Here is a 24,647-nt window from a genome sequence, read left to right on the forward strand (position 1 = left end):
TCTGCTATTTCTGATATCATCAATCATAAGTAAGTTTATTCTAGGAAGGATTTATGCTCTACTTAACAAGAAGGTACAGTACAGAGAGATGGAAAGTTTGCTGATAAACAAGTAAAAAGATGTTCTGTGTTACCTTGATAACGAAGAGCTACCCCAGTGGAACTTCCGCTACTGTCAGTAGTCAATTCAATAAAAAAGTGCCGAGCACTACTGAGCAGACCTTCAATAGGAAGATATTCCACTTCATAAGAGTCATAGATCGGAGGAGAATCTATGGTGTTTCCATCACGGATGATGAGCCTGGAAGATAATTCATCAATCTATGACTCTGGTCCCAAAACACAGAGCTCTACAAACTTGAAATTGCTAGATATTTAAGACTATGATTAATTACTACAACCAGAAAGAGCAACTTCTATCTCGGACCTTTCAACCAGACATTTAAAAAGATCATATAGAATGAGCGTTTACAATAAAAAATGAAAGGGAACGGGAGGGGTAGACATTATCAACCCATTAGGACGAAGCTGTGCTAATTAAAATTACCTGTCATCATCTTCAGCAAGTGAGACTTTCTCAAAGTGGAGATGCAGACGTTGTGCAGGTGGGGCTTCTAGCACCCAATGGCAGGTCAAATTATTGCTGTAATTTCCTGGGAAATTTGGTGAAACAAGTCGGCCAGTGGTAATGTTTCGAATAAGTCCCCCACAGGCAGCTAAATGGGAATAAGAGAGATTAGATAGGGCAATGCTTGCAAATATTGGTTTAGATCAGGGGCGGGGAACCTTCGGCCCTCCAGATGTTTTGGACTACATCTCCCTTAATGCTGTTACAGCCATTATGCTAGAAAAGCATCAAGGGAGATGTAGTCCACAACATCTGGAGGGCCAAAGGCCCACCCCTGGTTTAGATGGTTTAGAACATTTTAACATTTAACAAAAAGATACATTTTTCAATTTTGCACTAGCATTTAAATTTAAAATACTCAACATCAGCTTATATATAGCCACATGATAAATTGTATACATTCATTTCTGTACAGGCTGCTTTCTAAACAAACTTAAAAAGTAAGTTGTGTAACTTGTGCATTTGTAAGTAATTAAATGCATTACTACTGTACAGTTCAGTGTCCTTTATCTTGCAATATTTCACACAGGGAAACTGGTTAGAAAATGTAAAACAATAGGCAAGGCAAAAATAGATAAATAAAACATGGTCAAATAACCTGTTTATAGGCATTTACAAGGAACCTGAAGTCATTACAAGCAGTACATCTTACTAAAATGGCAACATAATGCACACATACAATAAATATACTTACATCATATGTTTCTAAAATTTTTCAGAATTTCGGGCAAAGTTTTTTTACCCCAAGATTCTGGTTAAAAAAAACTGTCTGTTTCCTATATGCTGAATACATCCTGTGTATTGTACATATATAACGAGTATCACTATTTACAGCAAGCATGTCAAACTCAAAGTCTAGTACGGGCCACATAAACAAGGTTTAAGTTTATGTGGGCCGCAAAAAAACAAACCTTAACCTAACAAACGTAGGTTTCTTTTGAAAAGTAAAGTACAGTATAAAAAACCCCCAGCATCACCCTCTACTAAACCATAGCACCTCCCTCTACTAAATCCCAGTCCCCCCTCTACTAAACCACAGCACCACCCTCTACTAAATCCCAGTCCCCCCTCTACTGAAACCCAGTCCCCCCATATACTAATTCACAGTCCCCCCCTCCATATACTAAATCCCAGTCCTCTCCCATATACTAAATCCCAGCACCCTCCTCTAGCCAACAAGAAGACTCCACTCACATTGCCACTGTCAGTATGCGACTCCGGAGTCCTGCCTCTGGTATACCCCAAATGGTGCCGTCCGCACCCTGTGCCAAATCTGATCCTCCCGCTATTTCTTGAAACCCTGTGATGGTGGAGCATGTCGATATCACGTCGGAATGTGACGTGGCGTTGCGTGCCTCGCAGACATAGCTTAATTGCACATTTTTTTTATAACATGTTAAAACAGAATATGCCATGTAATAAAGGAGTGACTGTAGTATTGTAGTGCCATACTGATGTATATTAGAAGGCTTAAACTCAGAAGAGGGAAACTCAGTGCCGGGTATGAAACGCAAACTGAGAAGTAAAAACTTGTGGCTTAAGTTTGTGCACTGAGGATATACCGGCCAGCGGGTTATGTTATGTTTTACTAAGCTAGCATTAGGAATTAGATGCGGAGTGTCAGTAGGCTAAGGGGCCTGCCTTTTTGTAAAGCCTTGCACATGTGTGGACAGGCAAGGCTTTAGTGTGCAGAGTACTGGTGATGATTGGTAGCTCTGCATTCTCCACAATGTGTGATACCCCCAACCCTATTGGTCTTCCAAAGCTGCCATTTGCTGTGAGAGGGTGTGTTGTGCCTTTTGTAGTTGTTGTATGGAACTTTGTGCATTGTAAAGGCTGACATTCAACTTCACAATATCGTCCTCTGTGGCCCGCACTTGATCGTTGGTGTTTTGTATATCCATCTCGAGGATCGCTAGTTCTGAGGTAAGCATCTTATGGAAGTCTTGCAAAAGAACTTTCAGGTCGTGTTTTGTTGTGGGAACTGATTCCTCCGGGGGATCATTGCTTACTGGTTGTGTGTTGTGGGATTCATACCGCTCTTGTAGCTCGGGATGTGCGGGTACTTCACTTGTAGTCGGGGCCTCTGCCGATGTCGGTGGTCTTTGGATCATGGACCCTATGTCGCTGCCTTTTGCTGGAGTTTTCTGATATCTGCATAACTGGCATTTGATCTGTTATCTCAGGCTGTGAGCTGGTTGGGTTGTCGTGCACATATGCTCCGCCGAGGATATATTCTAGGTCGGGCAGGGTCCACGTGAGGTAGGCACCAGGCTTACGTCTCCATTTGGGGCCAATGTTACATTTTAAACAGCTTCATAACTTGATTTTAAAAACTCAGTTCCATTTTGAGTGCATTGAGACTTTGATGTAATCTTTTCTTAAAGTGGATCTGTCACTTTCAGGGGTCTTTGCATATTTTGCAAAGACACCTAAAGGTGACATCTCAGGTTGAGATCTGGTAGGCTGTGGGGTGCAGTCAAAGGTAGGTTTTACTTACCTGAAGCTGTCCATATCAGCTACCACCATCTTCATCTCGGGGACCCTCTTCAGTTCCTGGTGCCTCAGCTTCCAGGAAGTGTGCTCTTGTGCATGCGCAAAAGCACATTAGGGTCCATGGATGATCCCACAAGATTACAGAGCCTCCACAGATGACATATCGCTATGAGCGAGACGGTGCCTTAAACCCACAACCCTCACTTGTAATGACTGCTGGGATTGGACAAAAGTTAACAGCAGAGCTGAGCATTTTGTCAAGATCAGGCTCGTCTTTAATGAAATTCCAATGCTGTAGGTATGAGTATTCATGAACATTATATCTTTATGAAATACTAAGAAGTGATGGAACCACTTTAATATAAGTAAGAGTAAAGTGAACTTCAAATGTAAGGTCAAAATGGCTGAACTGGAATAATTCTCAGTCAGCTATGCTTTCAGTCTGTCTACTCTGGCATAAAGTTGGACATCCATGTTGAATTCTTACTCAATCTACAGTTATAATATCAGCACTGTAATGGAATTAGCAATTTTAGTTAAAGCCTTTCAGGCTGACATCCCTGATGTTGAAGAACATGGTAGAATCCAACATTCCATTTGTAGTTCCCTTGGGCACTCTTGTTAACATGGGTCTGTCTACACATCCACACCCATTTAATTGACATTTGACATTTCATGACGATATTTCTTTATGTTTATGTCTTATGAGGAAAGATTACTCTTCCTTAAGAGAAATGCTATGTACACATCCTGCGCTCAATAAATAGATTAAAATAGCGTTTGTAAAACACCAGTGTACTGACTAAAATTTTAATAGTGCTGCTCTCTTCAAGCTGAAACCAAACAAGTTTTCAGCACGGGTGTACAGCTCAGCAAACATAGTATACATTACCCTGGATGTCCTACTCTAGGTCACGATGATTGGATTTACTCATACGTGACTAATATATGCATCTTTTTTTGTTTAGCAGAAACTCGTTTTTATAAATGCGGTAGGGAAAGGGTCATTGGATATCAATGAGGAGCAGTATATAACCATCACATTATATTACATCCATAAACAGAACATTTAAAAGCAATAATGCTGCATATAACAATACAGTTTGTTTGCAAACTTCTAAAAAAATAAAATAAAAAAAGGTTTATTATTTATTTATTTTTTTGCTATATTGTTTTGTAAGTCTTCTAGTAGCATGGCAGCTTTGCTGTATTCCATTTCGAAGTGGTTGCATTTTGAGATGACTCCAAATGGTCTTTGCGTTTATAGAGAAAGAAATATATAAACAAAGGGGGCACCATTCTCAATTACTACCTTTATGACAATTAAATGACCAGCAGTGCAGGGTCAACGGTATAACCTGCTGTACTCTTACCGGTGGCCACCAGACCTCGTGGACCTATTGCTCTACAACAGGGATGCCCAAAAGGTAGATCCCCAGATGTTTTATACCTACAGCTTTCATGATGTTTTGTCATTCTAAAGACATGCAAAGGCATGCAAAGCATCATGGGAGTTGTAGCGCTACAACTTCTAGGGATCTACCTTTTGGGCACCCCTGCTCTACAATATAGATTGACTGATTAAAGTGTGCTGCTAATTGCCAAATTTATCAGATATATTCTTTAAAGTAATTATTTGGAACTGAGAATGAATTGGAAAAAGTCAGGTAAGGTTTTCTGTTAGGCTATATTACCCTAAGAATGTGAAATTCTCTTCAAATTCTCTTTGAATACTCGACAGTTAACCCAGTGTGGTAACATCACCTGCAATATTAACAGGCATGGATTTCTTAAAGAATTGGGGGATATAAGAAATTGGCGTGGACAAACTGTGGAGATATAAGGGGTGGATCCACACTCTAGGATAAGAACAGCAGACTTATGTAGACTTGAGCTGGAGTACATATATATATATATATATATATATATTAGTAATTATGCTTTAAAATACATTAACTTAGTTTTAGACATTACTTTTTCTTAAAATAATTACATTTACTGTAATTTTATTAAATGAACAGTATAGCATTAGGAATACCAAATATGTATTCCTAATGCTTTAGTGTCCCAGTCTCTAACTCTAAAGAGACAGACAGACACACATACACACACACACACACACACTCATTGATAGACACAGACTGACTGACAGACAGACACACTCACACACACTGACAGACACACACACACACACACACACACACTCACTCACAGACACAGAGTGACTGATAGACACACACTCACAGACAAACACAATGACAGACATACACACACATGAACTGCAGACATACACACAGACACACACACTGACATACACACACACACACACACACACGCACGCACACATTAACTGACAGACACACACTCATACACATTCCCCCCAACACTCACAAATTACTATTATTTAAAAAATTTCATTTTAATTTAACTCAACCCAGCCTCTGTGGGAGAGCTGGGGTGGATTCCTCACCTGGAGTCCAGTGGGGCTGCAGGGGCTGCTAGTGCTGCTGGGCAGGCAGGCAGGGGGGTGAACTGGCAGAGTAGGCGGCAAAGGAGCTCTGATCTTCCTGCTCAGCTCCCTCTCGCTGGTTAGTGATGCTGGGAGCCAGAGTGATGTCATATTCCGGCTCCCAGCATCACTAAATGGCGATTAGGGGAGCTGAGCAGCTAAAATAGCTATAACTAAAAACAAACTAAAAACTACTTCCAAAAATATTCAGCTTTGATATTAATGAGTTTTTTGGGTTCATTGAGAACATGGTTGTTGTTCAATAATAAAATTAATCCTCAAAAATACAACTTGCCTAATAATTCTGCACTCCCTGTATATATATATATATATATATAGTATAACCCCGTTATCTCTGCTTTGCCTTTTCATTGGACCTTGTGAACAAAAGTAATGCTGTTACACCCCGATATATATATTCTGTATTCTTACACTCGCTGAGACAGAAGAGAATACTTAAGAATAACAAGGAAAGTTGTTATAGGTAAAGAAGAGGGAGAAAGACATTATAAAACAGCACAGTTTTGTTATGTGGATTGTTCTGCACTTATCAAGTTCCGTATTAACATGTAACTCATGCCCATAATGCAGATTAGAATGCTTAGCATGCCTCTTCTAATAATTTTTCATTTGTCCGAATGTATAATGCATATGGCTATCTCATTTTTATTACTTATGGTAATTCTTTTCTCCCACCTTTAACATAGTCAATAAAACACGATGTCAGTGACTGAACGGTTTGGCTTCACACACGGTAACCCTTTTCAGTGTAGATTTATAAGGACGGTGAAGCTCTCTGTTAAATAAGTTAATGTCTCAATAATTCTAAAAACATTGATATTGAATGAAATTATGATATCACAAGGTCAATGTACATCTATAATAATGGCTACTGTTTTATACTGGCTTTGGGTATACTGGTACTAGTGGTACCTACCCTCTTTCACCCCCTACAATCAAATACCAAACTGTTACATCACTCTAATGACAAATGTAAACAATACATTACAAGTAGAAATGATATATATATCTATTTATTTTTTACACTTTTTATGTATGCAATGTCCAGTTAATAAATTTATTAAAATCACTTTAACTGCCGTTTATTTTTTGGGGGGTGGGGGGTGGATGGGTGCCTTAAAATTCTGTTTGAAATTAGTATATTATTGAGGCAGGTACACAGAAAACAAAATAGCTTTCAAAGAATGGTCACTACTGAGCAGTAATACGTCTCATACAATAAGCATATAAGTACATGAGTCTTAAGCAGGCATTGCCACACAGGGAGTACCCAGAAACAAACATACCCATTGACTAGCTTATCCAAAGTTCTCAAAAGGTTTAACCATTAAAAGAACAACCTTAGCCCTACTGTACTCCATAACCCTGGGGGGAATGAGCGAGATATCTGGAGCTTATGGAAGCCACAAAGGAAATTGGGTAATCTGCACTATGCACATTGTTGGTACATTATAAGCTAATGAAAATCTAGGAATCTCTATTGAGAATCATAAGGCCAATAATCAAAACAAAAATAATTAAAAAAGAAAACAAGTAATTAATCACAAACAAGTAATCAAATGATGTAAACCCCTCACCCCCCACCAAATATAGAAAATAAAAAGTAAAATGGGAATGAATCAAGGGTTTGGATTTCTGCATGGATCACGGCAAAATCTGCTTGAAAAGGCGGCTGATGTCTCACAGGAGGTCTTTCATATTTTCCCTCTCAGATAGTGAAGTCTCAAGGACCTCTGTAGCAGAGACGGGTTCTGCAGCCTCCATCTCATGGTGCTCAGAGAAATTAGAAACAGTTCTGTGTCTCGGACTCACCATTTTGGGCCTCTGCTGAGAGCGGAGTAAATCCCCAATATCTTGGAATCTCTCTGCTTTTTCAGTATCCGAAAACGTTTCATGGTATTTGTTGGTGATCAGCCCAGCAAGAAATAGAAAAAAATGTGGTGGTATTTCCGATAACAAAAATGAAAATAGTACTTATAAAGCACAGAGCTCTCAGTGAGTGCGACTGAACTCAGTGGCTGCTAGGCCCACTCCCTGGGTGCCTTAGAATTTGTGCCTACAGGCACCTGACATGTAAATTCAGCCCTGATGCAACCTTGCTCTTTATGTCAAAATAAAAGTGATTATACGGAATTGTTTTCTTGTCCAAACAAGGAAGAAATAGTAATAAATGGAATGTGCTACACAAAATATTACACAGAATGTTTCCGAAAAATAACCAAAGAAATGAATAATGAAAAGAATAATAGAATTAATATTTATGCCAGAAACCAAATCCAGAAAAGAAACAGAATTCTAATATACCCTTTTATTTAAGAGCTCGTGTTACCTTCACATTGGGGAGCACGATTGTTCCAGAATGGCCTTGTCGCATTCAAGCATGTTAGTATATGGGGTCCGCGGAGCTGGTAGCCGGTATTACAATAAAAATACGCTTCACCTCCCGGGTGCAGGCTTGTTACGGACACATCTCCATAAGCAGGTCTACGTGGGAAGCCGCAGCTAAGGAGGTAAGCTGGAAAAAGAGAAATAAGGTTTGTTTAATTGATAACCGGGCAGAACAAAAATTCATTAGGGACCGTTTAAAAGAAGAAAAGATTAAATCTTTTGGAGTATAAGCTGATTTTAGCAAGGAGAAAGCATGGCATTTTTAGACACAGGGATTTTGCATGGTGCCATCCATTAATTAGAAAAGCTTAGGAAATATAGATCCTTGGGTTAAGAATGATATTGTCATTCGCTATACACCGAGAATGACACTTATCATAATTAACTTATTTGCATACTACACATGTTTGGAATTCAAATGCCATCTTTCTCATCCAGGCTCTGATTAGAATGGTGTTTTCAAATACAATTTAGAAAGTATCAATACATTTGACAAGCTATAACAAAGTCTCATTCTAGACTGTAAGGCATACTTCAATGTTCTGGGCTCTCCAGCAGTAGAAATTGACATCAGACCCTAAGTCAGGGGTGCCCAAAAGGTAGATCCCCAGATGTTTTAAAACTACAGCTTCCATGATGCATTGGCATTCTAAAGGCATGCAGAGCCTCGTGGGAGTTGTAGTTCTACAACATATGGGGATCTACATTTTGGGCACCCGGCTCTAAGCAATATCATGGGAATCACAATGTGCTGGTGTTCAATGTCACAAAGGGATAATCCCAAATGAAGGGAATAGCTGACGGTTAGTCAGAATGAGGCTTAACTTCTGCTCCCGCTGTCAGCTTACAATAATATAATAAATAAAAAGTTAATTACTAAATTGACTGCAGGAAGTCATTGCTCAATGATCACTTATAAACCTGTGATGACAGGTTCACTTTAAATACTGGTGGGGGTTATGTAACAAGTTTGTCAGGTACTGCAGATGAAAGTAACAATGTATGATATCTTTGTCACTGTATGTTGTAATAATTGTTTAGTCACATCAATATAGGCCATTTGCATCGTTTTATTCTTACTGCCAGTTACTTGTGTTTTGTAAATGCCGCTCCAATGGTGGGGTGTTTAACAGGTCTGCATAGACATTTATTTTTTGGATCCAAATTTTCGATTTTCTAGTGAATTTTCCACAATCCTTGGTGTATTGGTTTCAGCCATCGGCATAATGGAACAGTATCGTGTGTATAAGTGGAATGCGGGCGCATTGTGTAGATGGTAGTATGTAAAGTCATACAGATATAATCTGGCCTTGCCGGCGCATTGATCAGATATAACCAATGGGAAGCTTTTCAGGTGTCATCTGTACCTCCGAATTGAGACATCATATGACCAGACAATTACAGGCTGAATATCACGGGAGTGGTACTTTAATAACAGCTGGAGAGCCACTTGAGGGTTATCTTCTACCTATCTATCCTCAGCGCTGAAATCTGTGACACTGTTTTAGATAATTACATTAAATATGTAAACATCTGTTCAATTTTACCGTCATTGTTTTTTCCCGTAATGGTTGAAAAATAGAACCTTATTATTATTAACATTGCTTTGTTTTTTTTTTTTTTCTTTTACGTTCTTTGTAAAGGGCTAGGATATTCCACGGTACTCTAGAAGTGATAAACCAAACATAAAAGCATTAAGTGACAACGCAGCTTTAGACATAAACTCACAGAAGATGGCGAGAATCTTGTTAATGTGTTTACCTTCTACAAATGAATTAATTGTGAATCCTAAGGCCGGTGAAAGGGTTAATTATCATAACACCCTTTAATGTCACATCACTGACACTTCACTACAAAGAGCAATTGGATAAAATCGATGTATTATTTCACGATCGCTTACAGTGTTAACATTAACTAAATGGATTGTACGTGACCCATGGAATTATTTACTCAAGTGGGAATTTTCAAGAATTCAAAGTGGATTTCAATGTCTGGTTTGACTTTTTTGCCCTACATTCTAAAACTCCCTTAGAATTGCTGACAGACCACCGTTTGGCCAATCACCCTGTCAGTTTAGATGTATTTGCTATCACCTCTATACCACCTCTCTCCCCGGATGCCGCTGTCCTGCCTGTCTCTGCTGTGATTCAGGCATACGTTCTAGCAGCATGACCAGACGCAGAATGCAAGTGTGCGAGCAAGGTGTGTGCAGAGCTCCACTCTCCTGCATCTGTTGTGATGAATTAGCTGGAATAAAGTTCTAATGTCCCATCTCCATCTTGCGATGGATTTTCTGGGCTGGGTGTCTGGCACCACTCATTAACTCGCAGCTTGATAAATTATCCGTGCTGCTTCCCTAATGGGACCCATAAAATATTTCCTCCGGTGTCTGTGCCACTTATCTACGAAACACAACAGATAGCGGTGAGAGAGGGGAGATCGCGTAATGGGAGGATGGCGGAGGAAGAGGAGAAATGGGTAGTAATTGGCTAGTTTTATTCACACTCGTCTGCTTACAGGTGATATATCTTTCATTATTTTTTCTCTGGAGCATGATGCCGAAAGCTAGAACTGCAATCTGCAATTACTTACAGCTGATGGTAGAACGGGAGAGGCAAGGTGCATTCCTCATTCGTTTGTAATTACAGAACAATTTGCTATAAAAGTAAACCGAACTCAACTGAATACAATAACAAAGGGTGGCATTAAAACATACTCTGCCTTCAGAACAATTACAGGTTACTGGGCAAGAGTAGCCAACCGATATCCCTAGTAATACAACCCCAATTAAGCTTTGACAGATCATTTTTGCAGATTCTGCCAAAACAAATTTTGCCTATTGTCTACAAAGCTTGCCTTGCCCCTACAGGCCCCTAATGTTATCAGTGTACAGCGACGTTCACAAGGTTATAGGGATAGATGGCTTGCAACAGGATTCTAAATAAATAATTACTGATGTAATAGATAAAATGGAAAATTGTTACATAGTTAAAAGGGATCTGTCATCAAGACACCCTTAAGATTAATGAGCAGAGACTATATTTTGCATTTGTGCTGCATTTTTTTAAATGGTTTAGTTAATTGTATTCAATTGACAGCAACACTGCAATTTCATCCTTATAAGAGCCAAAATGGGAACATTACACCTGGCAAATATTGTTAACTCCGCTATTTTGACTCCATGTTTTCCTTTCATTGTTTACTTAATTAAATTGTATTTGTGTCTAATACTTGAGAAATGTTTAATTAAAAATAGAAAGAATAAAAAAATAAAAATAAAACGCACAAGTATAATTTGCGCACAAACACATACACAGATTAGGTGAATGCAAAATATGCACATGTAAAGTACTAATTGCATTTATTTATTAAAGTAATTTTTTTTGTAATTGTTGTTATTCACTATCAAGTTTATTAGCTAAGCAGTAGTTTGTGGCGTTTAGACAATTGAATTACAAATTAACTCAATTAATTCCCAGACTTGCCTACATTGTGGCTTATATTTTGCAGATTATTTGTCAATTCAAGACAAATCTTATTTTAGTATAAACAAGTCTTTATGTTGAAGGCACGTTGATACAACTGTCTCTTTCAAAAGCTTTAGCTTTAAAGGGGATAGTTGCCTCACCCTGCTGGCTGAAAACAAAAAGCTAGATATTATTTTATTATTTACCTGCTTCTTCCTATGCATTCCATACCCACTCCAGGGGGTCAGTGATCTAACCAGTCAGTGTCCTATCCCTAGGAAGGCAGATCTCCATCTGTTGTAGAAGTCCCACAATACTTTGCCAGCTGGGGATCTGCCATTTACCCATCCTTGCAGGGTTATATTTAGCATTGAGCAGTGAATATAAGCATGTTTTTGTATGGAGTATGTGTGTGTGAATTTTGACATTTGAATGGAGGCATGCATCTGTGTGTAGTGTTGGGTTTTAATACAGAGGTGTGTTTATATGTAGTATTGATGTTTGCAGGGGTGTATCTGTGTGTAGTGTTGACATTTGAATGCTGAGATGTATGCACACATACATTATTATTGTTATTTTATAATTTATATAGCACCAGCAAATTCCATAGCGCTGTACAATGGGTGGACTAACAGACACGTAATTGTAACCAGACAAATGGACGCACAGGAACAGAGGGCTTGAGGGCCCTGCTCAATGAGCTTACATATACACACACACAGAAACACACTGACACATATGCAGATACACAGACACATAGATAAAAACACTGACACACACTGAGACACAAAGATACAAACAGATACAACACTGACACACACAGATACACACATGCAGTTACACAGACACAGAAATCCAAGGCAGTAACCACACTCGCCAATCAGGAAAATGGCCAAGGCCATAGCATAAAAAAAGTTATTTTTATAAGTTTTTTTTAATAGTTTTTTCTATCTATGTAATTTCCGTTGTTTACAGATATGATATGTTGTAGCTACCATACACTGATGGCAAATCCCTACCCCTTTGCTTGGTGTAAGCACAAATATATTTGCTGATATAATCATATTGTTTAATTATGATGTCACTAATTATTAAGTTAATTAAGTGTTTTGTGAGGAAATATATGCACTTGTGCATGTGATTTATTGTGGCATGAGAAAGACTCCTTTGAAGCGAATCATTGTGCCTCTTTGTGCCCGGATATTTATTTTTAATTCTGGAACACACACACACACACAGACAGATAGACAGACACACAGATACACCCACTGACACACATGCAGATACACAGTCACATAGATACAAGCACTGACACACATGCAGGTACACAGATACAAATACAAGCACTGACACAAATTCATATGCACAGACACATAGATACAAACAATGACACACGTGCAAAAACACAGGCACACACTCTGCAACCACTACACTAACACACACTCTGCACCCACTACACTGACACACACTCTGCAACCACTACACTGACACACACTCTGCAACCATTACACAAATACACACTCTGCATCCACTACACTGACACACAATCGGCAACCACTACACTGACACACACTCCACATCCACTACACTAACACACACTCTGCATTCACTACAGTGACACACCCTCTGCATCCGCTAAACTGACACACACTCTGCATCCACTACACTAACACACACTCTGCATTCACTACAGTGACACACACTCTGCATCCACTACAGTGACACACCCTCTGCATCCGCTAAACTGACACACACTCTGCATCCACTGCACTAACATAGACTCTGAATTCACTACACTGACACACACTCTGCATCCATTACACTAACACACACACTCTGCATTCACTACACTGACACACACTCTGCATTCACTACACTGACACACACTCTGCATTCACTACACTGACACACACTCTGCATCCACTACACTAATTCACACTCTGCATTCACTACACTTACAAAACACTCTGCAACGACTACACTTACACACACCTTTGCATCCACTGCACTGACATAGACTCTGTATCAGGGTCGAACTGGGGATACGAAGCGGCCCTGGAAAACAAATCTATGCCAGCCCCATAAGTCATTGTGCTATGTAGGGTGTTGATATCTATCTATCTATCTATATATATATATATATACATACATATATATATATATATATATATATATATATATATATATATATATATATATATATATATATATATATATATATATATATATATATATAGATAGATAGATAGATAGATATATTATTGATACATTTCTTCTTCTAATTCAAAATATTAGTCCTTTCAGGGTAATTAAATTATACAGTAAAGCATACTCACACACAGACACAGACAATCTTACTGATGCACACAAATAGACTCATTGACAGACAATCTCAATGACACACACAGACAAGGTTACTGGCACACACACAAATTTAGTACAGACAAACTCTGATACACACACAAGCTTACTACAGACAAGCTCACAGTCACACACACACGTTCACTACAGACAAGCTCACTGATGCGCACACACTCTCCCTACAGACAAGCCCATTGACACACACATGCTCCCTACAGAAGAGCTCACTAACACACAGATTTACTACAGACAAGCTCACTGACACACACATGCTCACTACAGACAATTTCACTGACACACATACAAGCTCACTCACTAGCAGACACACACACACACAAACTCACTAGCAGGCGCACACACACAGAGGCTCCCTCACTAGCAGATGCACACACACAAAGACCAGGGCCGGACTGGGAACAAAAAATTCTATACCAGCCCAATAATGCGTCGCGCCAGCATAGTGTGCTGATATAGAGGGTGAAAAAATAACTTAAAATTGAAAACTATTACTCCAGCGAAAGAACGCATATAGGGCTTCAAAATAAACAAAAGAGCGCCTTTATTTTAAGCAGACATTCATTTGCATGTAATCAATGTTTCTGTACAACTAATTTAGCCTATTAAGGACATTTTAGTACTGAGATTGAAATGGTGAATGTATGCGGTTGCACAACTGAAAAGAAAAATTAAGTTATCTTGCTAATTTTGAAGTCCTATGGGTACGCTCTTCACTTTGAATATGTTATTGTGCATGAGTATGCAACTAGCAACAAGACTGGGCCAATACGTGCTCATTACAAATATGTATATATTAATGACATTTATATGTGTATTATGCATATATAAATGTATAGTAATATACATACATGTATATTACACACATCAATATACATGCATATATATATATATGTGTGTGTGTATTACTGTCAGGATCACATCAATTACGTCTATTACGTTTACCTTGTTTAGTGTATCGTCTCCTTTTTGTCTCTTACAGCGACCCTTGTGTTTCTTTTACTTCATCCCAGTCCCTGTGTGTTTCTTTTTACCCTTCTCCAGCCTCTGTATGTCTCTTTCCCCCAGCCCCTTTGTCTCTTTCTCCCTTTCCAAATCTCATCTGTGTGTCTCTTTCTAACTCCAGACTCTGTGTGCCTCTTTCTCTTCTCCCAGCCACTCTGTGTCTCTTTTCCCCCAGCCCAGTGTTTCCTCCCACAAATCTTGTGTTACTTTGTTCCCCTTCCCTTCTGTATGTCTTTGTTCCCCCAACAAACCTTCTGTGTCTCTGTCTCCCCTCTCCGCCATGTGTCTGTCTTCCCACTCTCCTCCCTGTGTCTCTCTTCCCAGTCTCCACCCGTGTCTCTCTCTCTTACCCCTCTGTCTCTTTGCCCCTTCCCCTGTCTCTATTACCCCTCTGTCTCTTTGTCCCTCCATCCCCTGTGTCTCTCTATTACCCCTCTGTCTCTTTTTACCCCCTTCCCTGGTGTCTCTCTATTACCCCTCTGTCTCTGTGTCCCCCATTCCCCTGTGTCTCTCTATTACTCTTTGTCCCACCATCTCCTGTGTTTCTCTATTACCCCTCTCTTTGACCCCCCCATATCCTGTGTCTCTCTATTACCCCTCTCTTTGTCCCCCATTCCCCTGTGTCTCTCCGTTACCCCTCTCTTTGTCCACCCATCCCTGTGTCTCTCTATTACCCCTCTCTTTGACCCCCCCATATCCTGTGTCTCTCTATTACCCCTCTCTTTGTCCCCTTCCCCCATGTCCCACCATTACCCCTCTCTTTGTCCCCTCTTCCCCTGTGTCTCTCCATTACCCCTCTCTTCCCCCCCATCCCCTGTGTCTCTCTATTATCCCTCTCTTTGTCCCCCTTCCCCCATGTCTCACCATTACCCCTCTCTTTGTCCCCTCTTCCCCTGTGTCTCTCCATTACCCCTCTCTTTGTCCCCCTTCCCATGTCTCTCCATTATCCCTCTCTTTGTCCCCCTTCCCCTGTCTCTCCATTACCCCTCTCTTTGTCCCCCCCCTTCCCCTGTCTATCAATTACCCCTCTCTTTGTCCCCCTTCCCCTGTCTCTCCATTACCCATCTCGTTGTCCCCCCCTTCCCCTGTCTCTCCATTACCCCTCTCTTTGTCCCCCCTTCCCCTGTCTCTCCATTACCCCTCTATTTGTCCCCCCCTTCCCCTGTCTCTCCATTACCCCTCTCTTTGTCCCCCTTCCCATGTCTCTCCATTACCCCTCTCTTTGTCCCCCTTCCCCTGTCTCTCCATTACCCCTCTCTTTGTCCCCCTTCCCATGTCTCTCCATTACCCCTCTCTTTGTCCCCCTTCCCCTGTCTCTCCATTACCCCTCTCTTTGTCCCCCTTCCCCGTCTCTCCATTACCCCTCTTTGTCCCCCTTCCCCTGTCTCTCCATTACCCCTCTCTTTGTCCCCCCTTCTCCTGTCTCTCCATTACCCCTCTATTTGTCCCCCTTCCCATGTCTCTCTATTACCCCTCTCTTTGTCCCCCTTCCCCTGTCTCTCCATTATCCCTCTCTTTGTCCCCCTTCCCCTGTCTCTCCATTACCCCTCTCTTTGTTCCCCTTCCCCTGTCTCTCCATTACCCCTCTCTTTGTCCCCCCCTTCCCCTGTCTCTCCATTACCCCTCTATTTGTCCCCCCTTCCCCTGTCTCTCCATTACCCCTCTCTTTGTCCCCCTTCCCATGTCTCTCCATTACCCCTCTCTTTGTCCCCCTTCCCCTGTCTCTCCATTACCCCTCTCTTTGTCCCCCTTCCCCTGTCTCTCCATTACCCCTCTCTTTGTCCCCCTTCCCCTGTCTCTCCATTACCCCTCTTTGTCCCCCTTCCCCTGTCTCTCCATTACCCCTCTCTTTGTCCCCCCTTCCCCTGTCTCTCCATTACCCCTCTCTTTGTCCCCCCCTTCCCCTGTCTCTCCATTACCCCTCTCTTTGTTCCCCTTCCCCTGTCTCTCCATTACCCCTCTCTTTGTCCCCCCATTCCCCTGTCTCTCCATTACCCCTCTCTTTGTCCCCCCCTTCCCCTGTCTCTCCATTACCCCTCTCTTTGTCCCCCTTCCCATGTCTCTCCATTACCCCTCTCTTTGTCCCCCCCTTCCCCTGTCTCTCCATTACCCCTCTCTTTGTCCCCCTTCCCATGTCTCTCCATTACCCCTCTCTTTGTCCCCCTTCCCCTGTCTCTCCATTACCCCTCTCTTTGTCCCCCCCTTCCCCTGTCTCTCCATTACCCCTCTCTTTGTCCCCCCCTTCCCCTGTCTCTCCATTACCCCTCTCTTTGTCCCCCTTCCCATGTCTCTCCATTACCACTCTCTTTGTCCCCCCCTTCCCCTGTCTCTCCATTACCCCTCTCTTTGTCCCCCTTCCCCTGTCTCTCCATTACCCCTCTCTTTGTCCCCCCCTTTCCCTGAGTTTTTACTTCTCTGTATGTGTACCTGCTGTCTGCCCATTGTCACAGGAGGACTGAGGGAGGGGGTGGAGCTAACTACCAAGCTCCCTCGCGGTTCCCATAATTCCTAGCACAGCCACATCATAGAGTAATCCCTACTCTATGATGTGGCTGTGCTAGGAATTATGGGAACCGCGAGGGAGCTTGGTAGTTAGCTCCGCCCCCTCCCTCAGTCCTCCTGTGCTGACAGCTATGCTGCTGTCAGTATCAGTGAGTGTGCTGCTGCATCGCTTAGGCGGCCGCCCGGCTCACTCACTGATACTGACAGCTGCATAGCTGCATAGCTGTCAGCACAGGAGATGGGGCCGCCGGCCGCAAGGTAAGTATAAACCCTCAGAGTGTGCCGCCGGACCGGCCACCTGGCGGCACCAACATGCGGCCGCGATATTCTTAAAAACGGCTGCAGGGCTCCCTCTCTATAGGGAGTAAGAGCTCTGCAGCCCCCAGGTGCCACGGCCCACCGGGAAATTTCCCGGTATCCCGGTGGGCCAGTCCGGCCCTGACAAAGACATCCACACACACAGAGGCAGACAGTACTTGACACCGAGGCAGACATCCATACACACAGACAGGCAGACAGACAGTCACACACACACAGTCAAACACACAGGCAGACAGTCACACACACAGGCAGTCACACACTCACACACACACATTCACTGGCAGACAGTCAAACACACACACACACAGGCAGACAGTCACACACACACACACACACACACAGACAGACACACACACACACAGGCAGATAGTCTCACACACACACACACACACAGGCAGACAGCCACACAGGCAGACATTCACACACAGGCAGACAGCCACACAAACAGGCAATCACACACACAGGCAGACAGTCACACACACACACAGTCACACACACAGTCACACACACACACACACACACACACACACACAGTCACACACACAGGCAGACAGCCACACAGGCAGACATTCACACACAGGCAGACAGCCACACAAACAGGCAATCACACACACAGGCAGACAGTCACACACACACACAGTCACACACACAGTCACACACACACACACACACACACAGTCACACACACAGGCAGACAGTCACACACAGACAGTCACATACACACACAGTCACACACAGACAGTCACACACAGACAGTCACACACAGACAGTCACACACAGACAGTCACACACAGACAGTCACACACAGACAGTCACACACAGACAGTCACACACAGACAGTCACACACAGACAGTCACACACACACACACAGTCACACACACAGTCAGGCAGGCAGACAGTCACACACACACACAGTCAGGAAGGCAGACAGTCTCACACACACACACACACACACAGGCAGACAGTCACACACACAGACAGTCACACACACAGACAGTCACACACACAGACAGTCACACATACAGGCAGTCTCACACAGACATACTGATCTGCTTCTTACCTCCACATCCCTTGGAGCTCCTGGAGGCTGGTTATTGGGGAAGCAGGGACTCCTTCCTGCTTCCCATGCAGCAGTTACCAGGTTCCCCACCGCATGCTAAGCTCTGCCCCCGCCGCACGCTAAGTGCCGCGGCCCACCAGGAAATTTCCCGGTATCCCGGTGGGCCAGTCCGGCCCTGCTCTGAATTCACTACACACACACACACAGACAAAATCCACTACAATAACACACACTGTGCATCCACTACACTAACACACACATACAACATCCACTACACTAATACACTCTGCATTCACTACACTAACACTCTGCATTCACTACACTAACACACACTCTGCATCCACTACACTAACACAAACTCTGCAACCACTACACTGGCACACACTCTGCATCCATTACACTAACACACATTCTGCATCCATTACACTTACACACACTCTGCATCCACTGCACTAACATAGACTCTGAATTCACTACACACAGACAACATTCAATACACTAACACACACTCTGCATTCACTATATATACACTACATATACTACACACACGCTCTGCATTCATCACACACTCTGCATCCACTACACAATCATACACTCTGCGCCCGCTGCACACACTGTATTTAATACACACAAACACTACATCCATTACACATGCACTCTGCATCCATTAGACACATTCTAATTCTACATCAACTATATACACACCACATTCAGTCCTGCATCATTGTGGGCGGACTCAGTAAGAGCCTTGTGGGCGGACTTGTGGGCGGGGCACTGGGGGCCCAGAGCTTGAGCTTTGTCAGGGGCCCCCCAAATTTCTGATGGCAGCCCTGCTGGAGACTAATTAGTCAACAGCAGACAGGTCATCCTAACCGCCTATCACAAACCACTGGAGTAAAATCTTTTTAGCATAAGGAATTCAACAACATGACTGACGTGTAATCGCTACACAGCTCACTATAGAACTGTTATGTCCCTTTAAACCTTATGTGACAGAATGCTATCAGTCATATGCACTTACAAATATAAAGAAATATATACATTGTTGAAATGTTTTTAATTCAGATGTAATGCAAAAAAAGCCTTCAAACACAATCCAGATGTCAAACTCACATGGAGTGTGATATCTATCATGTATACTTATAGGAAGGGGTTCTAAGATCCATTTCACAAATAAACAATAAATACCCATTTTTTTTCCAGCAGTGTGTTCAACGTAGGTAGACAAAGCCAGGATTTTTTTTTACAGATTTGTAAAATAATGACACGTTCAATTCATTTTGTTGTACAGGGATTTTCAGCAGATGAGGATTGTATGGAGAAATCAGTCAGATCTACCATGCGCTGAGAATAAAGAAGATAATTCACACATCTCTAGTCATCGGTGACAAATATGGATTTGTGAACTGCTACCTTACAAACACAGCCGTTCCTTTTTGCTGTATAAATTATCTGTTGGTGTTAATATACTGATGATGGATGCAGTGATTAGCCATCGAATGGAACACCAGAGCAGAATTGTCTAATAATCTATTCATTTCATTTACCGGAGCTTTAATAAGCAAATACAATACAAAAAGGCAGTCACCCTTAGCATTTTTATTACATTTTACATTTAATTGAATTTTGCAACAGTATCTGTCTGTCTATCTATCTATCTATCTATCTATATTTCTATATATTTCTACTTGCAAATTTAGCCCTCCATCCACTTATCCATCCACAATAGAATCTGCTATTTTCCAACTTCCAACTAATTACATGTAGACATTTCCAAGGAGACCTATCATCATGAATTTTACAACATCTCCCCAAAGTCCTGGATCTGATGGGCAAGTCCCAATTTTGGTCTCATTGTCTTGAATTTTTATGTCTGTTGCCCTCAATTGCAGTGCAGTGAAAGTGTATCATCAAATGTACTTGTAGCTGAACAGAGCCATTGTTCTCCTTATGTGCAAGTTCAAGATTAAGCAACACTCTGCTCAAGTGAAGGCTGGGCTCATGGGATGGCAAGACTGTGTGCCAACTCAATGTGCCCACTCTGTGCCCATGCCCCTCTCCAACACTGGGAGATCAAACATCCTTATAATTATCTGGTTTTAATTAATTGTCCTGTGATGATCAGATCGCTATGCAATAAACATACAAAAATAGTAAAATATCCAGGTATTATCAATAACAAATCTCATGAAGAAAGCTTTCAGGGATTTTAATAATTAAAAACTCTCTGATTCCTTTAATGGGTCAATAGATTGACATTTAACTACAAAAATACTCCTATTTAAAATACACGATTTGGGACGAAATATTGATCTGATGAACCAAACAAATGAGCCAGCGTCGTTTTTCATTAATGAAGGCTTTTGAGTCATTTTTTGAGGGGCTTGCTTTTACTTTCTCCCTGTATGTATGTGTATTGCTCCTGGGCAATAACTAACAGGATTATTCACTAAAGTAAGACTTAGAAAGTGAATTTCAAATTTAAGGCCAGGATAGCCAAATTGGAGAAATTCTCTAACTCAGCTATGTTTCCGTTTTGGCTACGTTTGCCTTAACCCCTTAAGGACACATGACATGTGATTCCCTTTTATTCCAGATGTTTGGTCCTTAAGGGGTTAAATTAGAAGTTCACTTAGAATTCACTTTGAATTATCACTACTGAATAACACATGATAGCTCTTCTTTTCTTATTATACTTAACACAAATGTAAGTGTAATCCAGTTAATGGCATATCAGGAAAATAGTTTTTGTTTAAGAGATGTGTCTGAAGATCCCCAACAGGAATTAAAATATCTTTTGCTTCCAATGGATTAACCCTTTCTCCGCCTTCAGTGCAAGTTTCTTTTGCCTGAGTGAACTGTGAATTTATTAGAACCATTTAGGACAGTGGTTTTGGAAATGATAGAGTCAGGGTTCATCATGCCAGTGATGTCATTTGCATCACTGGTGATGCAATACATGTCGCAAGTGAAGAAATATACACTCCTGGTGGACAGATAGCCCCTTCTAGGATGTGAACCGGGGATGGTACTGCGCAGAGCACTACTCAAATGCAATATCCTAAATTGTGTCCCCTGATCACAAGGCATTCTTTAAAGGGTGCTACTATGCTGCTAATTCTTCGATAATGTCTCCATGCTTCCTCCTCGTCAAACCAGTGTTAAAATCCAATCTCCCTATTTTCCCATTTGCCAAGTCACATAGGATATTTTACTCTTTAATTGCTACTTGATCAATCAATTATTTGATGTAAAATGTCACTACTTTTGGGGACATGGGAATAATATCACCTTGAATAGCAGGTTGAGTAAATGATCAATACGTTAATACCTAGTTATTTAGTTGAAGTACCAGAAAAAGACAGGAGATGGCACTAGAGGACAATGGGCTAGCATAATTCTATTGTGTGTGAGACACATGCTCAGGATTCAATATTAGCTTTATGTACTTCAAAATTTAAAGACAACAAAAGCCATCTATTCTAAGTCCCATCCGGTCTGTAAAGCTCGGCCACATTTCACAAGCAAATTAGGAGATGCACTTTTTTTGTGCAAATTCTTCATGGGAACTCTTGAAATGTTTCTTGTATTTTGTAGTTTCTAAGCTAAAGATCACAATACAAGTTAATCCAAGCTTTTCTTTAAATATAGTCATTTCACCTGCAGTATATAATTCACTATTACAACACCCCACTATTGTAACAGAGTTCTATGAAAGCTTAACTGGATGTTTTGATAAATAAATTTGCAGCTAATCGAACACAAGGGACACAATTATAGTCTTAAGGTTTTTGAGCCATGCTTTTTTTTTTTTTTTTTACTTATCTACATCTGCACATCGATTAAGAGAGATACAGCTCTAGAACACCTAACATTATTTGTTTACCAATTAACCATTAACATGTTCTGTACTTGAAAATGTTTTTAATACACACTATACGGCAATAGACCTGCCTAGTTATTAAAAGTGAAACTGTCACTTTCTCTGTTTTAGCATGACCTTGTAGCTAATTAAAAGTTCAATATTGGTTGTGCAATTTTGTAAAATTCTTTATTATTGCTTTTATTTTATTTGTTTATTCATTTATGTGCTCTGTCTGACAAAGCTATGTGCCTGGCCTGTGCATGCCAAAGCTACTGCTTGAGAAAATGCTGACTTTGCATGTGTGTGTGTGTGTGTAAAGCATTTCCCAATTAGATGTTTAAGATCGAAGGGATGCGCCCCCGGGTTTTCTGTGGTGGCAGTGTAGCTGCAACAGTGGACTTCAGAAGTATGTTTTTTACACCCTTCCTGCATTAGCATGTGCTGGGCTTAAGGAACAAGGAAATGCCACTTCTCTAAAACTATTGATTTACTATTAAACTACTTTTCCTTTAGATGGCAAGCCCACAGGTAGGACTTACATAGCACTTTATCTACAAGTGTTAAGAAAAGTCATACTAAAGCCGGCAGCGTTCTCTGCTCATACACTCCCTCATGGGCAGAGTTAGTGTGACGGAGGAGGAGATTGTTGACCTTAATGCCAAGCAGTGCAGGAGTCCCATGATAAAGTACTCCGGGCTCAGGTCAAAGTGGCAGTGAAGTTGGAGGTACAGGATGACAGCAGTAGATGCAGCAATGTTAAAATACAGGGGTCCCAAAAGAGGTGCTTGCAGCCAAACTACCTCATTATCTATGACATTTGTTTCTCCACCTGTTCCCACCTTAAAGAGCAAAGGCTAACATTCTGGATGGCTCTTACTGCATACCAAAGCTGGTCCTGGCACCTCCACTAGGGATCTCATATTACTTGTGTCCTCTCAGGACAAACTGGTGGTCTTATCTGCTGTTCGAGGCTCCTTCACCTGTGATTTTGAAGCACATAAGCTTACTTTTTACTGGATCTGCAGTAGAGACACTACCTCCACCTAGTCACTGGCATTCTGCAGGAGAATGATGCCTCCTACAGGGTAAATCCCTGTTCGCTTCAAGTCACAAAAATTGTCTCTCTACAAAGGCTCACTGACATCGCTGAGTCACAGGCCTTTCTGCAAGCATTGGGCCTCACCACGACCAACCCTCAAAAATGACCTGCTCCAGGGCAGCATTGCTGGAATGCAGAGAAGGTGCAACCCTTCATTCCTACCAACAACCAACCACAGCTGGACAGAACCAGCCCGAATGGTTGAACGTGTAGATACTTTCTTTGACTTTTATTTTTGTTTCCACATTGTTCCCTTCATTGAGCCACTTTGTTCATAACTCCGCACAACTGGGCCTTGCCATTCATCCAGCATTCATTCCCTTTGCCATACACAAGCCGACTTCACAGGCATCGAACGTCCCTAAGGACTGTGACTGTAAATACCTCCCCCCCCCGTTTTTTCTTTGAGCATAAAGGAGTGAATGTGACACGGATATAGTGCCTGAAGAGTTCAGAATGTTACCTCCTTACCTGTCATTTTCATATCTATGTACTTAAATCACTAAATGCCATATCTACATATGGGCTGCGTTGTACAGGGTGTATTGCATTTATTGATAGACCACTAGTCATGCTCTGTTTGCCTCCCTCACTTTATAGTCACATTGCACAGCAGGTTGGGGGCGTACACAGCCCAAAAAGGCTTTGTCTTTATGCTTGACCACATCCACAGATTTGGCCAGTGAGAGCTGCCTAAATATTCTGCTCAATTAGCATACTTAAATCTCCCCCCACAAGCTTATCTTCTATTATGGGGGGTAGGTGAAGTGCTGCACCTACCCCCTGTTTTTATCCAGTTTTCTGACCGGAAAAGAGAGACTCCGTATTGGTGTTCAAGCTGCTTTTGGACTATTATCTATTATTATGCTCAAACGTACCTGATAGTTCATTGTTACGTTAAAGTTATAGC

The 24,647-nt window shown here is 41.6% G+C and overlaps 1 protein-coding gene across 2 annotated transcripts in view; it reads right to left on the minus strand.

Moving 5' to 3' along the window:
• SEZ6 (seizure related 6 homolog) overlaps nucleotides 1-24,647 on the minus strand; it is a 577,716-nt gene that overhangs the window by 67,464 nt on the left and 485,605 nt on the right. For both annotated transcript variants that reach the window (XM_063449977.1, XM_063449976.1), the window contains exons 5-7: nucleotides 7,983-8,168; nucleotides 547-715; nucleotides 134-300 (exon numbers count right to left, since the gene is read on the minus strand). In XM_063449977.1, the coding sequence (XP_063306047.1) occupies nucleotides 134-300; nucleotides 547-715; nucleotides 7,983-8,168 (522 nt within the window). The remainder of the gene's footprint in view (nucleotides 1-133; nucleotides 301-546; nucleotides 716-7,982; nucleotides 8,169-24,647) is intronic.

The sequence above is a fragment of the Pelobates fuscus genome, chromosome 1 (assembly GCF_036172605.1).
Source record: "Pelobates fuscus isolate aPelFus1 chromosome 1, aPelFus1.pri, whole genome shotgun sequence".
NCBI classification, from domain to species: domain Eukaryota; kingdom Metazoa; phylum Chordata; class Amphibia; order Anura; family Pelobatidae; genus Pelobates; species Pelobates fuscus.